The sequence below is a fragment of the Phoxinus phoxinus genome (genome assembly GCF_949152265.1).
Source record: "Phoxinus phoxinus genome assembly, chromosome: 23".
Classification (NCBI taxonomy): domain Eukaryota; kingdom Metazoa; phylum Chordata; class Actinopteri; order Cypriniformes; family Leuciscidae; genus Phoxinus; species Phoxinus phoxinus.
Genome location: NC_136898.1, coordinates 23,931,113 through 23,948,704, shown reverse-complemented (window position 1 = coordinate 23,948,704; position 17,592 = coordinate 23,931,113). Strand labels below are relative to the sequence as shown.

Sequence of the window (17,592 nt, the reverse complement as noted above, 5' to 3'; positions counted from 1 at the left end):
AATTGCTGTTGAAGTTCCCTAACCAAAAACCACGGTTCAACAGCAAGGTGAGGACCCTGCTCGAAGCACAAGATTCAGCGTTTAAGTCTGGGGACCTGCAGGCATATAAAGCAGCACAGAGAAGCAAGCTGCGCATAGAGGAACACTTTATCAATATCAACTACAGATACATGTGGCAGGGGATAAAGACTTTCACTGGCTACAAGAACAGTGGCAGGGTATCAAGAATTTCACTGGCTACAAGGGCAGCTACACAGATAAATTCTACCGACAACACACTGCCCGAGTGCTATACTTTTCTCATTTCCAATTCCAATTTATAAAGCACATAATGCAACAATGTTGACCATAGTGCTACACAAACAATAAAACAGTAAAATAAAACAAACACAAATAACTATGAATAAAGAATATGCTAAATATCTGCTCTCAGATTTTTTGACCCACAGACGCTTAGGAGTCTTATGGCGCTTTTCCACTGCATGGTACGGCTCGGTTCGGCTCGGTACGGTTCAACACGGCGCGGAGCGGTTCGGCTCGCTTCGCTTTTCCACTGCGTGGTACGACTCAACTCGGTACGGCACGGTTCGGTTCGCTTTAGCTCGGTTGCTTTTCCACTGCAGTTAGTACCGCTTCAAAGTGGGTGGGACTGATCGTTATTGTAGGTCCGGTGGTAGCCGTGTGCGGCTAAGAGCTGTGCTACTTCCGCTCCTCGGCAACCAACGAGAGGAACGTCTGCACCTCGTCCACTGACCACGATTCAACCATTTCTTGTTTGTTTGTTTTTTACTTTTTTTTGTCAAGTAAATACTCTAAAAACAGGTGCTACTGCGTTGGCTGTTGTCTGGCTATTTAAATCTAGCGGGTTTAGTGTCTCGTGTAGCAAATACAATGACGCTGAAGTGACGATTCTGTCTGACCAATCAGTGATCTGCAGTGTTTTCACGTCACATTTAGTATCGGTACGGTACGCTTGGAACCTCAACAGAGGTGGTACCATTTAAAGCGAGCCGTGCCGTAACGTACCATGCAGTGGAAATGCGCCATAAGTGAGCCGTACCGAACCGAGCCGTACCGTACCATGCAGTGGAAAAGCGCCAAAGCGTGCCGTGCCGTACCGAACCGTACCGTACCATGCAGTGGAAAAGCGCCATTAAATGCACCTAAAACATCTCCAAACTCTTAAAAACCGATACCTGTGACAACAGTACCTCGACACTCATGTATGATCAAAAGCTAATGTCTTTTGAACTCACTTAGGGTTGATCATAATCTTATATATTGTGGTAAATTGTTCCATAACCGCAAAGGCGTGGTCCCCTCTTGTTTTCAGATTTGTCCTCGGAACAACTAAAAGATTCTGTGACTGAGATCGTAAAAGTCTCTTTGACTTCTGCTCCTGAATCAGGTCCACAATATTCAGAGGGGCTGTACCATGTAAAGATTTAAAAACAAATAAAATTTAATCTTAAAGGAAACTCATTTCGACCATCGTAACAGAGAGGCCAGCTTTCATCCGGCAGTACCAGAGAAGGACACCCCCATTCAGCTGCACCAACATCAGGGTAGATCCACCTTGCACAGTCACCGTGAGGATCCTTAAAGGGATATTTCACCGCTGGAAAGATGAATGTGTATTTAAATTGGGTCATTTATGTAGGAGAAATGTGAAATTATTAGGGCTGTCCGTTAAATGCGTTATTAACGCCGTTAACGCAAACCCATTTTAACGGCGTCAATTTTTTTATCGCGAGATTAACGCCTAGCAAACTTTGTTGTTTTTTTCACATGCTTTTGCAACAACTAGTAACGTTATTAAAACTACAACACCACACCGGATCTAGCTAGACCAGAAACAAAACAACAGGCACGCCGCACACACTTGTTTGGGCTTGCAATGCGAACCGGCCAAAGAGTGGACGGGAAGCACAGCGCTGAGCCGCGTCTAGGACAACTGAGCGCGTCTAGCACATCGGACGCGCACTTTCTCAGTTTATGGCCAGCAATAAAAACGCTGAATGGCGCCGCCGGTGTGTGTACACTCATAGATAATAATGTGTTCGAATTTTAAATACGAGCCGCTGCGCGACGCGGCGCTTCTCGTCTGAACGTTACATTTTGAGTGGATGAATGATGAGCGCGAGACGCCGAAATGGAGGCCAATAAAGATTCTGAATGGAAAGTTTACTTTTAAAAAGTTGCCAAATGGTTCAATTGACAAGACCAAAGTGATCTGTGTGTTGTGTCGTTGTGAACTGAGCTATCATCGCAGCACGTCCAGGCTAAATACCACTTGATAGTCAAGCGCACACACACACACACACTCAGCTGATGCGTTTCTACGGCCACTCGTCAATGTTAGTAACGTTACCTCGTCAGTATTTCTTTCACTCTTTTATTGATGGACAGTGTCACATTGTGTTAGAGATTATTTGCTCCAAGTGAGAATGTTAGTGTGAAATTGAACACAGTATGCCAATGTTGTTTAAAAAAACAACAACAACATTTGCACAAAGCAAGCCGATCCACTTTTCCATGTTGATAAGAGCATTAAAATGAGAAAAAAATAATGGGACAAAAAGAAATCAAGAGACATTTAGAATAGATAAAAATGTGTGATTAATCGCGAGTTAACTATGACATTAATGCGATTAATCGCGATTAAATATTTTAATCGTTTGACAGCCCTAGAAATTATTTTAAAAGTTGGTGCCTTCTACACTACACAAAAAAAAAACGAATACATTTTTCTGGCTTTTCTCAAAGACCACAACTCCCAGAATGCACTTGCTTCGCCGCCCTACGAGGCCATTCCTAAGCCACACCCACCGGTTACAGAGGGCAGTATAAAGATACAGCTAGGCTACTAGTCGACTCGAAACTGAAAAGACGCCGTTTTATCGCGAGTCTCTGTGACGATTTAGTTGATAAATTAATTTAAATACTGATCGGATTTATATCCGTTTCGCGAAAACCCCCTATGGGCAGGTTAAAAACATGCGGCAGTCGCTCCTCCTACTGGCTGTAGTCAGGAAAACACCCATCTAAGAATGCTGTTTGTGGATTTCAGTTAAGCTTTTAATACACTTAACCACTATTTTGGACTTCCTGAGCAACAGACCCCAGAATGTGAGGATGGGAGATCACACATCATCCTCTCTCACACCCTGAACACTGGCATACCACAGGGGGGTGTCCTCAGCCCACTTCTCTTCTCCCTCTTTACCCATGACTGTTCCCCTATTCATCCATTCAACACCATTGTCAAATTTGCTGATTATACCACCATAGTTGGGCTGATATCGGACAACAATGAGACCCTACAGAGAGAAGTTTAAGCATCTGATAGAATGGTGTTACAAACAGTTGTACAACTGGCTGCACACTGGTGTTGGTTGTGGAGAAGTCCCCTGATATGATTGTAAAGCGCTTTGTGTGTACACTAGTACATATGAAAGCACTATATAAATGCCTCATTCATTAATTAATAAATTCCAACATTACAAAAACCAAGGAAATTATAGTGACTTTAGAAAATCTAAGTGGGGAGGAGGTAGAGAGAGTAGAGAGCTTTAAGATCCTTGGTGTGCACATCTCGGCTGACCTCACCTGGACTGCACACATCTCTCATCGGGGGGGAATGCCCAAAATAGGCTTAAAACATCGCCACCTCCCTCATCATCTGCTGACCAACTTCTATCGATCGGCTGTAGAGAGCTTCCCGACCTATTTCTGCACCGTGTGGTTCATCAGCTGCACAGAGGAGAAGGGGAAGGGCCGTCGAGGGCAGCAGAGCTTGTCATTGGTACTGCACTACCCTCCCTTAAAGACATCCACACTGGCCGGCTCCAAAAGAAAGCCAGCTGTATTGTAATGAACTCCACTGACCCGAGATATTGCCCGTTCTCCCACTGCCCTCTGGGAAGAGATGTAGACTAAACAGAACCAAAACTAAAATATTAAAGTTTTTTCCACAAGCAATCAAATGCATAAATCCTCCTCCCTCCCTAAGGTGCAATAAACCCATATCATAAGGACTTGAAGTGCAATAACACCGCCCATCTCTCCCCACAGCACTTATTTTGCACTATATTGTGTATATAACATCATTGTGGTTTTCTTTTATATGGGTGGTTTTACGCAATGATAATAAAGGTATTTATAGGCTTATGTAATATCTTACAATTGCGCAATCTTAAAGCGCTTGAACCCCGTTAATTGCTGCTTGCAGCTTTATTTGATATTCAAAATGGCAAGCAAGCGCTGGTTTGTTTTTCGGTTTGTATATCTGCAGTCCTAGTTTCGGTTTCCCTTTTTGAATGACGAATATAGACTACTGATACCCGTTAATCCCTCAGCGGATCGTGTATGCTAGTTAAAGGTGCGGTGTGTAACTTTTTTACTCTATTAAAGCATAAAAATACCATATAATGTTTCCTTAATATCTGCAAACATATCACATACTCGTTTCTCTGAAAAACACTTCTACAGCCAGTTATTTTACTTTGAAATGTTCGTTCAGTGTTGTCTGTTTTTGTTTTGGTCTGTGTGACTCCGCCCACTGCCAGTTCACCCAATAGTATTTCGACACCCTGGGGTGCCAGTTGGCAGGAAACGGCGTGTTGCAGCCAGCAAACAAACTGGGTCAGAGATTGCAGATTCTACCCAACCTAAAGAGCCTTGGTATCCATCTAAAAATCTCTATGAACGAGAGCATATTAAAACGCGGATAAATCAACTCCTCAACTTATAGTGTGTAAATCAATTGCGCTCGTCCTTAAACTGGCAATGTGCGTGAGCGTCGAGTCTGAGGAACAACGATCTCCGATATTTTGAATTTGGACTGCAGTACCTATTTCGACCACTAGCTGTCATTCTTACAGCCTGCACCTTTAACAGTCGCCTGTAGTCCTTTTGGTGTGTTCAAGCGCCACTTTTCAGCCCAAAGACCGACAGCTTTTGTTGGCATTAGTTATTTGACGTCGACTTTGTGTGTCACAGCCTTTAGAGCGGCTCTTATTAAGGCTGGGAAATATGAAAGTGGAATAAACGTCTCAACTGTTGAGAGTTAATGTGGCGTCCTGGATGTTGTCCGCACATCTCTGGCCTGCAGGTGCCCACTGACGTGGAGAAGTGCCAGGACCGCGTGGAGTGCTTCAATGCCGACCTGAAGGCAGACTGGGACCGCTGGCAGAACAACAAGCGGCAGGACTTCAGACAGCTGCTGACAGGCATGGCCGACAAAAACATCCAGTACTACGAGAAGGTGAGAGACTTCAGTGGCCGCGGTGACTTTATTTGTGTCCTTGTTACTGTAGTAATAACTATAAATGATGCATAATTACATGAAACTAACCTTAAACCAATCACTAATCATGAACATAACCCTATAGTAAGTACATGCAGTTAATTATTACTCTGTACTTAAATGTATAATTTTCAATGTCTTTGTTACACTGTAAATTACAGTGTAACAAAGACACCTTAAAATAAAGTAACTGGCTTCTAAATAACACATGTTTGTAGGTGAAAATTTGTATCTGTCACTTTAGAGTTATTATATTTTGATGAAAGAACTAAATATGACCAGCTAAGTCAAAAGTTTTGGGTTAATGTGTATCAATAATTTGCATACAGTAAAGCCAGAAATGTTTTTGAAGGAAGTAAATGGGTTCAGTTTTCAATTTCAATGTTGATTTATGTTTATAAATTGTAAGACTGGAAGAGCTTGAGCAGGAACTCACACACTTCAGTCCTGCTGAACACTGACACAGCGCCGCAAAATTCCTAACGCCACTGCAGAGAGAGGGACGGTCCCGGGACATCATTAATACTGCAGGAACCAGAGGGGCTCACTTATTTCATGGTTTCTTTAATGAATACTTACTAGGGATGAACCGAAATTTCGGCCGATGAAAATGATGCTACCCTCTCGTTCACCGCTCCGCTCCCGACTACGCTCTGCTCACATGCTCTGAGAATAATGGCTTTGGAGGACTATACATTATTTGGATAATTGGTCAAAAAAAAAAAATCTGTTAAATCAGATTCTGTTATATAGAACTAAATAAAGAATATAATATTGATATTTAATATTGATCTATTTTCTGTCCAATTTTAGTGTTGCTTTCATTTTTATTGTTTAAATTCAGTATCATTAAAATGATTGAATTTCATAAATTCTAATATTAATACAATTATATATATATATATATATATATATATAAAAAAAACTGTTTTCGGGCAAATGCATCCTAATTTTTCGGTTTCGGCCCAGAATGTTCATTTCGTTGCATCCCTTATATTTTCATGTTGATATATTTAGGAGTTTTTCAGTATTGATCATGTTTTATAAACTGTCAAGGCATAAAAAAATCGAAAGGGGAAAAATTTATAATTTTTTGCATTAAGAAATTGAAACCTAAAAGACTATTTTTAAAGGGATACTTCAGGATTAAGCATCAAGCTTTGTATCAGTAGAAAACCTGTAGTATTTTCAAATTACCGTGCTTCCCTCCCTCATGTCCCCCTGAGACCAGAGATTTATGTATTTTTTGTCTGGAAAACATCCTCCGATGATGCAAAAATCATCATTGGGGGATTTTTAGAGGGTGGATCTCACATAGAGGGTGGATCTCACTCACAGAATGTACAAACAGTGTCAGCCATCTTTTATCTGGAAGCTAAGCTAACAAGCTCTTGTTCTGTGGAGAAAGCTGAGTTGTAGCGGTTACCATCCTCTTTTCCCCGGACATGTCCGGCCGTCGAGATCGTCCAAGATGTCTGGGATTCGGCTTTTGCTTTCTGCAGTCGCCATAAAGCCCAATCCCGGGCAGACTCGTCACGGAGACTCACGATAAAACGGTGTCTTTTAAGTTTCGAGTCAACTAGTAGCATATGGTGTGTTAGAGTCCTCCTGGGAAGTTCGTACGCACGAGGTGGGAAGTCGTGTTTACGACGGCCGGTGCGTTCAAGTCACTTTCGTCGGCGTCAGATGGCGGAGTACTTTCTCTTAATTAATTACACAAAAATACAGCGAGGTTCTTAAACTCTCGTTCTAGAAAATGAAGAACAAAGATTTGCATAAGGTGTGCTTTGGGTTTTTAGTTAATTTATGAAACCACTGCAAACTTTATTGTTACGTTATTTTATAATGCTATTATATTCTGTGCAGGCAATTAGCTTACTGCGCTGTAGATAGAGAAGCCTGACAAGCTAAATGCCTTGTATTGTGTTATTCCGTCATGTTTCTCAGTGACACGCCCACAACTCGTAAAGATCGGGCTTAGAGAACATCCTGAGCTTCCCACTGGTGTTTACGACATTGTGGCGGCGTTCAAGTGCGTTCAACTCGTAAATTACGATCTATACGAGATGACTTGAACGCACCAATAGCCTAGTTGTTTATTACTTAAATACTAAATGTTTATATGCAAGTCAAGTATTTGAGGTCTAAATAGCAACATTCTCACTTAAAAAAAATCCTAAAACTACATCACATGACACAACTAACATAGTATCTGTAAAATGATGGTGTTTGCTCATCCGCCATGACACTCTGAGAGAGAAATGCTGCAAACGGTTCCAGTGCTGATACTGGTAGCATATCGCATGACTGGGAAAGGCTCTCAGCCAATCAGAATCGAGAATCAGAAGAAACTGTTCCTAAATAAAATAAAATAAAACATTATAAAACCCCATAGGAAAATCTCAAGGGAACCAGTGGTGAATTCCGCCAAATCATCCCTGCACCCCTGTTATGGTAATAGTAATTGCATTATGGTAATATATTTTTGGATGAAATTAATACTTTTTTTTCTTTTTTTTAAATAATCAAGATTTTAGCAGTTCAGTGTTAAATAATACAAATGCGCAAATCAGTGTCTCTAGGTTTATTGCAGTGTCAATCCTGCAACACGTTTCCATACATGTAAGATTGTTTAGGGAATCTAAAGCAGAAGTGTGTGTGTGTGTGTGTGTGTGTGGTCAAAACTGAGATGTTTGAGAAGAAACTGTTCGGCCTGACGTCCTGCTGTTGTTTCTGCCCCACAGTGCCTTGCAGCATGGGAGTCCCTTATTCCCTCGTTACAGGACAAGCAGGAGGCGAGAGACGAAACGAACTGAGCACGTGTTTCGGCCCCCGGTGAGGGTCAGAGGTCAGAGGTCACGACCCGCTCAGAGGGTTTCACAGGACACTACTGGACTGGACCAGCTCCCAGAATCACATTTTTTTGTAAAGTGTCTCTGTTTGTGAAAGCCCACCCAACCAACACACACTCTCTCTCTCTCTATCTCTCTCTATCTCTCTCTCTCTCTCTCGGTCTCGTTCGCCCTCTCTTTTTTGGGTGGAAGGAGAATTTGTGGTTTCTCTTCTCAAGCTCAGGCTAGACCTGCAGAAGCGCGGCTCTGGGAACCGTCACACGACAGGAGGATGACTGAGGGAAGGACGCTTTTGGTGACACGACAGATTTGTAGTTTTTAGTGAACCGTTTGCCAGGGATGATTTTGTAAGCGCTCGTCTTTTGATGCCGTCCGTCCAAGGGGACAGAGACGGCAGTGTCTTTGTTTTTCCGTTCAGGAAGAGTCCGCGGAAGGTTTGCCAACATTCCTCTTGCCAAAGATGTGGATCTGTAGTTTGATATCTCTTTTGAAGCTTCACCTTTCTTTCAGAAGGAGAATATTTGGACCAGAAAACACTCGTCTGCATCGGCAGTTCCCTCGTCACACTATCAATTCGGCCGTTGCGTTGAAATGCCATACTTGACCTCATTAAATATTTATGATAACGTGTGTGTCATAATGATTTGTACTTGTGTTAATGGGCAGTGTATGCGGTCGGGTTAGTCTGATGTGAGCTTTGAGACATTTCTAATGTAATGTGGGACATTTCTTCAGAATCTAATGGATAATAATTGAGAGTGTGATCTTCAATAACATACACACACTCGGAAGTACAACGCTTTTAGTAAATGCATTATGGCAAATGTTTTTTGCAGCTGCTACATCAAATGGTTAAATGCATAACATCGATTGAGTTCTTTTTTTAAATATGGTTATGCAGTGCAGATTAATATTTCACTGCTCAAAATGTTTTAATGTTTATTGAATAGGTCTAAAGCTGCATTTGATCAAAAATACATTGAAAGCAGTAATATTGAGAAATATAATTTATACATATATGTATATGTACATTACAGAGAATCTTTTTCTGTAAAAGTTGCGGGAGGAAATTAATTGCTTTATCATGAAAGTTAAGGAAAATGTTCCTGCAAATGGTCCTGAAAAAAGCTTAATTTTCCAGAAATGTGGGATTCACCTCTATTACAGAATTAATCACACAAATTATATACAATTATAAAAAGAAATGATAAAACAAATCAGTTTACTGTGATGTATATTAAAGTTCTCCGGTCCGGTTTACTTTAAAGGGTATATTTCACACAAAAATGAAAATAAAAGCTTAAATGAAATCCGTTCATCATATAAAGCGATCGAGTCTCTTCAGAAAATTTAGAGTAAACCGCTTATGGATTAGTTTTACGATCTCTTTATGAATTTTTTCCAACTTCAAAGTGGTAGTTGCATAGACTGTCAATGGAGTGACCAAAATCTCTCAGATTTCATTAAATATAAATGAGTAAATGATGACTAAATGTCCATTTTGGGGTGAACTAACCCTTTAAAGCAAACTTCATGAACAGAGAGTCATTTCTCACAGTAATTCTCCATGAATGTTGCGATCAGTAATGTAGCATTGAGCGGTCTGAGATCTGGCCCTCGTGTGTGAATCCTCTGGTAGATGCAGTTACTGCAGAGCTTTCTGTTGCCAGGTCGTTCTCATTGCCTTGTTTAATTAAACTTCTCTGTCACCGTCATGCTTTCGAGAAGAAACCCTCCAGCATAGGCTCTTTTATACATGTTTGTAGTGTTTTTTTTGGTGGTCTAGAACCGGTAGTTCATATAATTTTAGTGAAGACCCGGCCTGAAGCTTCACCCATCATCCAGTCAGCCTTATACTTTTGGCTCTATTCATTTTTGAATTGCGTTGAATTGTTTTTCAATTTAATATGTTTTGTTATAAAGGCAGCTATATGACTTTTCGTTGCTTTAATGCATGTTGTACATTATTATGTAAAATACTGTTAATACTGGAAATGATTAAATTCAGTTTACACAAGAACAGGTTAAACGTAGAGTGATTATATGACGTTTAACTGATTGTCTGCAGAATCTGCAATAATTGTGGTCCATTAATCTGTCATGTTACATGCTTAATGTTTTTTTTTTTTTTGTCAAATATAAATCACGTGTAGCATGAAGTGTCTTATGTTTACTTGCGGATCAGTCCTGTTACCCTTTACCTCAAAGGATTTTTAATATTGGACATTTGTGATAAAAATAATTAAACGAATATACTAATAAGATATATATTTTCCTTTAATGTGTTTTTGTGCCTTTGCACAAGCAGAACTAAAAACTATGTGAACTGCCATTAAAGAATGATGATTCATAATATACTCATCAGATACTTTGTGTAAAACGGTGCATATATTTAATAAAATCCATACATCATACACAGGAACACATAACAATTATTTATTGCAAAAACTGTTCAGTACAAATCTGATAAAAAATGTCATCCATTTTAAATAGACAATGCAGTACAGTAAGAATTTATAATAATGTCCCATTGGTTAATTAATGAACTAATAATGAGTATGTACATATGTTACAGTATTTATTCATCTTTGTTAATGTTGGTTAATAAAAATACAGCTGTTCATTGATGGTTCATGTTAGATCAGGTCCATTAAATGTTTACAGATAGAACTCTTGATTTTAATAATGTAATAAATGTTGAAATTAACATTAATAAGATGAATAAACTTTAGAATTTTTCATGTTAACTCATTTCCATGTTTTCGTGTTCATGTTAACTAATGTAGGTAACTAATGTTAACAATTGGAAACGTAAGTGTTTCTGAAATATCTCAAAACAAAACATTGTCAGCATTTTTAATCATGTTCTACATGACGCCACACAGATTGCATTATCACAAATGAAAAGTATAACCATAGTGCAACAGGAAGTAACATTATCTATTCCAGCAGATAATGCTATTAAATTATCTATTACAACTGACTTCTAGTCAACTGAATGATAAAAAAGCAGATCTTTTCTGTTGTAACATAAGTGTAAACCTACAAATTATTTACTGTGCAAATATACATATCTTGATAACTTGTCCATTTCTGAGAGACTTATCTCTTCTTTGATGGGGCTGAATGCTGTCAGTTCCCTTGAATTCTCTCATATCCAGTATGTCTTGCAGAGCGACATCCTACAATACTTGGCATAAAAAACAATAGAAATGTTTACTATCCTTCGAACTATAATCAGAATTTAATGATGAATTAAATGTTATATCAAAGGGTGACAAAATAAATCTCCGCTTACCTGATGGGTATCATTGAAAGAACAGTGAAGATGCTGGACAGCATGAAGACAAACCCTGGGAAGGTGTCAAGTGTGGCCTGATAGATCTTAGTGTAGATGGGTGTGGTGACCAAGCTTGCAAGTTTGAAGGACAACTGGAGCATGACAAAGGTAATGCCTGTGGGACGAAAAGCAGCTATCCGTGAAAATGACCAAAGTTTCACTAAACTGTGGGTTTCCAAACCAAAAGTTTGAGAGGAGTTTGTTCAGCTTGGCATCCCATCACCACCATAACCATGGCTTTATTTTAATCTCTTCTATATCAGTTCCACGGGTTCGGTGCCAACAGGGCTGGTGAGGTCTGTGGGTATGATATATCAGAAGAGTAGGGGGCCAAGCACTGAGCCCTGAGGCACTCCAATATAGTTAGCTGATGGGATTTGAACGGTATGATGAGAACAATTGAACAGTTAGTCTTTAGTAGCCAACTGTATTTTAACATTAAGATAAACATTTACGAAACATTAATTTTTCATTCCAATCAGTGGTTTGACAATCGAACTCGTCAAGTAACATAATTTCAGCAAACAAGGCTTTTTAACATCATACTGGGGCTCATTTATAAAATGTGCGTGCGCACAGATTTGATCTTAGTGTGTGCGTACGCTAAAATCCATGCTAATGTTCATATTTATACATTTTTGATGTGGAAAAGTGCTTAGTGCCACGTCAGAGTCTGAGGAGAGATCACATTTTTCCGTGTGCAAAGAGTCGGGGTACTGCAGTTATTTGAAAACCGAAGCAATTCTTGCCACTCGCGATTCTCAAGTGAAGGATTTGGATGTTTACTGGTTCTCTTTTATACGTTAATCACATTAATTAGTCTGCGTTTATAAAGCTGAGATCTGATACCATTCAGCTGTGCACAATTTTCGAGATAATTTGGGATTTAAACATTTCACTTCTGAAAGAGAGGCGTCTTTTTTGTGCTTATATTTATTCTCTGAATCACACGTATGCACATTTGAGAAATTATCGTAAGATTAAATGTAAATGGTTTCGACGCAATATTTTATAAACAAGGGCCCACTGTTTCGAACCTTGGTTATAAAACATTTTGCCTTTGGTTAGTAAAAGGTGTCATTATACATGTTTGGGCTGAGGTTTCATTACATTTACACCATGCCCTTTACCGGTAGCCTGTGGTGTTTCAAGTGCTTTGAGTAAATCATCATTATCCCATTAGCTTACCACTGGAGTGCCCCAGGGTTCGGTGCTTGGCCCCCTACTGTACTGATCTATCAAACTCTAGCTCAAGCTGTCAAAGACAGGACTCCTTGTCACCTCAGCCAGGTTATTAATTTACCTTAAACTATCAATTGTGTGTACAACTGTAATCAATGATGATACTAACACAAGCTTGATCAGTCAGAACACTGACAACATCTCAACGACCACCAGAAAACAACCAGGACAGAAATATACATTTTACACTTGCCTGTACTTGCTACTTATTGTTACCACAAGAAATAATTACAAATATTCTTGTGGCCTCCACCTGCATGTGCACACAGTGACACGGTTTCACTTCTCTGTTTTTGGCTGTTTTGCTTTCACTTCATGTTCTGAACGCATCAGATCAGATAGGCTTCACAGCTACATGAACAAACATTTGAAATGTGACAAGGGTCCATTGAGTTCGAGTTTACATTTGAGAAAAGTTTGGTCTTCCATGAAGTCTGTCTTTGGCAGCAGCTTATGGAGACACACAACTCTTACAAACAGAATAAAGAACGGAGACCTACCATATGAGCTTCCCTTGACCTGTTTGGAGAGCAGTGAGCGAATGGTGGGCATGGGAATCAGAGCGAACAGAGTGATAGAGCGAGCTAAAGAAGACAAGAACAAAACCTCAGATCAGACAACAATACAAGTCACTGTAATAAAGATATTTATAGAGACTTCCTGCTTTTAGCTATTTTACACTTCATGGCAGCCTCCATGTATGATTGGATTCCAGTTTAAATGTGCTTTTGATAATGTGGTGTATTCTGACCATGTTAATGTGCTTTACTACACTAGCTGTGTTGTAAGTAAACTTTAGAAATTTACTCTGTAGTAAGAGACTCAACAATTATTCACACAATCAACACCTAACATTGGACACAATTTATATTAGATGTCTCGAACTAAAATTGATAGACTATACTTTGTTACTTAGGTATTGTTAGGTAATTGTTGTTACATTGTATTTACATTTAAAGTAATTACATGTGTGTATTAAACTAGACCGTACCCCAACACGAAACAGACCCTTTAATCTAACCCTATATCCCAACCTAATATAAAGTGGGACAGCAACATTTATTATATTATTATTAACAATATTATTTCATCATGCTCAAAAGATCTTTATTCAATATAGTTAGAAATGTCATGAAACTTTGATTCATGTAATCATATTTACGGTAGCATACATTATTACTGATTACATTTTATGTTTTAAAATGCTTATCTATTTTATATAAAGGCTTTACTTTGTTGTCAGTAAAAATTACAAACTTTGGTGGATTTTTATATAAAAAATGTAATACACTTTAACACCTGAGCATGTGCACTGTTTCCAGATTTACCTTTTCTGACTCTTAATGATTGCTTATTTGCTTTTATTAAAGTAACCCAACAACGGTCTGTTTGATATTTAGACTTTTATAAAACTTTTATAAAACAGTGGTAACACTGTATAGGGTTTAATTCTCACTATTAACTAGTTGCTCATTAGCATGCATATTAGGATATTGGCTGTTTATTAGTTCTTATAAAGTACATATTAATGCCTTATTATGACCATATTATATCTGAACTTAACCGTAACACTTTACAATAAGGTTCGTTAGTTAACATTAACTAAATTAGTTAACATGAACTAATAATGAATTGCACGTATACAGCATTTATTAATCTCGTTGTTAATGTTAATTTCAACATTTACTAATACTTTATTAAAATCTTGTGCACATTAGTTCATGCACTGTGAACTAACATGAACTAACAATGAACAGCTGTATTTCTATTAACTAACGTTAACAAATATTAACAAATACAGTAACAAATGTATTGCTCATGGTTAGTTCATGTTAGTTATTAACTAATGAACCTTATTAAAGTGTTACCAACTTAACAACTAGTACCTTACTGACTATTAATAAGCAGTAATTAAAAGTTTATTGAGGCAAAGGTTATAGCTAATAATTCATTTATAGTGAGATTTGGACCCCTAACCTAAAGTGTGACCAAACAGTTTTACATTTAATGGTATTTGATCAAATATATTATTACACCGTAAAAAGTGGTCAGTTGACTTAACGTAATAATTTTAAGGCAACAGGTTATCTCAATTTTTTATAAAATAAAATAAAGTTTATTTTAGTAAATAAACTTCATGCTTAATCGAAAAAATTAAGTAATGTGGAATTGTCAAATTATTTTTTTTTCAATTAAGCATTACGTTTATTTAGTAGGTAAACACCTTGCCTTAAAATGATTAATTAAGTGAACTTAACACTTTTTTTACAGTAGTGAAGCTCTAGTAGGCCTAGCGGCAGCTGAATGTTAGGCTGTATAACTTACCCAAAAAGTACATTGGAGTTGTGGTCACAAATGCCATGAAATAAATCCCAATTGCGAAAGACACCATCCCGACCATGATCATGCTTTCGTCTTTAACAGAACATCTTGTGAACATCTTCACACCCACAAAGCTGGTGATGAAGAGGAGCGACCCCGCCGCGTTCCCATAGCCCACCTCCGTCGCGCCCCAGTTCAGCGGCTCCTTCAGCACATACGCGGCCAACATCTCCATCCCTCCCGCCACTGCGATATCATACAAGATCCCACTGGCGAACAGCAAGGCGATGCTTATTTTTTCACGGGCTTCCTGGTTTAAGATCCCAAAACTTTCCCGTCGCTCCAGCCTTTCTGAGGCATGATCGACCCGCAGGATAAATGTCGCATAGAGCAGGCAGATTAAATACAGCAGCACACTCAAACCAGATAAAATGACTCCTTGTTTGATATCTACACTATAGAGGCCAAATAAGTGACCAGAAGCCAGACTGCCAATGAACCCGGCGATCCCGTACACCAGCTCGGTCCTCATGATGCGCACGGACCGGTCCTCCTCCCCCGAGCTCACCGACACCAGCGCCATCACTCCGGCCCAGTAGGACGCGAACCCGCCGCACAGCCCGTGGATCACCGGCACCGCGTACAACACCTGGAGAGGCCATCCCAGCGCGATGTCCAGCAGGAGCAAAGCCCTGGACACGAAGTAACCCACCAGAGGAACAGCTATTGGCACTTTCCTGTAACCTCTGTCTCCAACCTTTGCCAGGATGATCGCTGGCACGATCGGCATGAACTTGATCAGCATATTATAGGTCATGTTGAAGTTGGTAATCGCTTTCTGCTCGCCGTCCCGGTCCGTGGCGTTTGCGCATCGCTCTTTAACGACCATTTGGAGAGCGGTGTCAAAAAACGAGCTGGCCACTTGGGCACAGAATACTAGAGGCGCGATGTATTTACGAAAGGACATCCTAAAGTTGATGAAAACAGTAAAAACTAACACTAAGTCGATACACTAGAGCTCAAACTCTCTGCCAGTGAAGCTCATCGCGTCATTCTGCTACGGGGAAGTGCACACTGAAATACTTTCAGTGGTTAGTCATGTTTCAACCACACAATAACACACCTTACTGTTTAATTAATGAGGAATTAAATATTACTTTATTAAATATTAAAGCTATAACTTTAGTCTGCTTATATTTGCTGCTTAAAAAGTCATAAAAGGAGAACATTTGTGGAAAGATAAATCACCATTGCGTCACCAAGTTATGCAATACCTGTTAAGGTTTGTGTGAACCAGTCAAACAAGATCTCAAGTAGAGGATTAGTCAATGTGTGAACTCATTTCATGTCATGAGGAAATTTTTTCTTAAAGAGAAAGCCCCCCTAAAAATAATAATAAGTCATAATCTCCGACATATGAAGATGATATTCTGGAGAATGTTGGTGCTGCTCTTCTTTAAAAGTTAAGCTTCAAGTTGGACAAAATGCAACATGAAATCTCCATAATAGTCCGTGCATGTCTTTTGAAGTCATTTGTGTGTGAAACAAATTGAAATTGAACATTTAAGTGTTTTACTTTTAAAACCCACCAGTAAATATTGCTTTTAGGTATCCTAGATTTGGTGTTACTTCAAAGGTAAAAGTAAAAACACTGTTTAATTGGTTCAAACTGTGGAAAAAAAGCAATACTTGTGATTTCATTCAAGGCACTTTTTTTTTAAAGAACAGACTGTATTTTGTGAAACTCACAATGAAACTGAAAATATAAAAGGCTCATGAGTGTAATCTATAAGGCATGTGCAAGTATATTCTATATATATGCTCACCTTCTCACTCATTTTGATTTGTGTGAATGGACATACATAAACATCCAACAGAAATCACATGCTCTTTATGAATCTCATAATATCATTTGAATGGTTACAGCCTAAATTCTTATTCTACATTTTCACAGATTTTGATACATTTAGAGGTCAAGGAATAATTGAGACGGTTTACACATTTTCTTTTTAATGAGAAAATAATTATATATGTGTGTAAGAGTGAGACTTACAATTACTATAAAACAATATAAGCAGAATATTAACATACATTAAGTGGTTAACATGTCCAAAGAGGGCTTTTGAAAGCACGATCGCACTATCACACCGTATCAATATCCCCTTGGTTTCTCCCGGAGGGAACACACTCATTTAACCTTTTAAGAAAGCAATTGCAAATGGATTTGTAATAATAACTAACTATTTAAACAACAAGAGCAAACATATTTTTGGTGTTACTTCAAAGGTAAAAGTAAAAAACACTGTTTACTTGGTTCAAACTGTGGAAAAAAAGCAATACTTGTGATTTCATTGAAGGCAAGTTTTTTTTTTTTTTAAAGAACAGACTATTTTCGTGAAACTCAATGAAACTAAAAATCTATTGAAACAGACGCAGTAATTATCATGCACACGGACACTGGCAAACGCTTGACTAGAAGTCTAAAGAAGGCATATATTTGTAGTTGAACACATTTGCGGTCACATTAG

The 17,592-nt window shown here is 38.8% G+C and overlaps 2 protein-coding genes across 5 annotated transcripts in view; one reads left to right on the top strand and one right to left on the bottom strand.

The window, feature by feature from the left end:
- snx30 (sorting nexin family member 30) overlaps nucleotides 1-10,573 on the top strand; it is a 26,222-nt gene extending 15,649 nt beyond the window's left edge. Inside the window, exons 8-11 of one of the 4 annotated variants that reach the window (XR_013796053.1) lie at nucleotides 5,114-5,266; nucleotides 8,053-8,143; nucleotides 8,353-8,594; nucleotides 8,671-8,784. Coding sequence is in view for 2 of the 4 variants with exons in the window: in XM_079598864.1 (XP_079454990.1) it covers nucleotides 5,114-5,266; nucleotides 8,053-8,124 (225 nt within the window). In the remaining 2 variants the exon portion in view is untranslated. Of the gene's footprint in view, nucleotides 1-5,113; nucleotides 5,267-8,052 lie in introns of all 4 variants that reach the window. The other 3 variants (XR_013796052.1, XM_079598864.1, XM_079598863.1) reach the window with 3 other exon arrangements.
- On the bottom strand, nucleotides 10,528-17,592 carry slc46a2 (solute carrier family 46 member 2). Its single transcript, XM_079598865.1, has 4 exons — nucleotides 15,068-17,592; nucleotides 13,243-13,326; nucleotides 11,459-11,615; nucleotides 10,528-11,350 (listed from the first exon to the last, which is right to left on the bottom strand). Exons 1-4 carry the CDS (start codon nucleotides 16,029-16,031, stop codon nucleotides 11,293-11,295), a joined length of 1,263 nt encoding a protein of 420 aa, XP_079454991.1. The 5' UTR covers nucleotides 16,032-17,592; the 3' UTR covers nucleotides 10,528-11,292.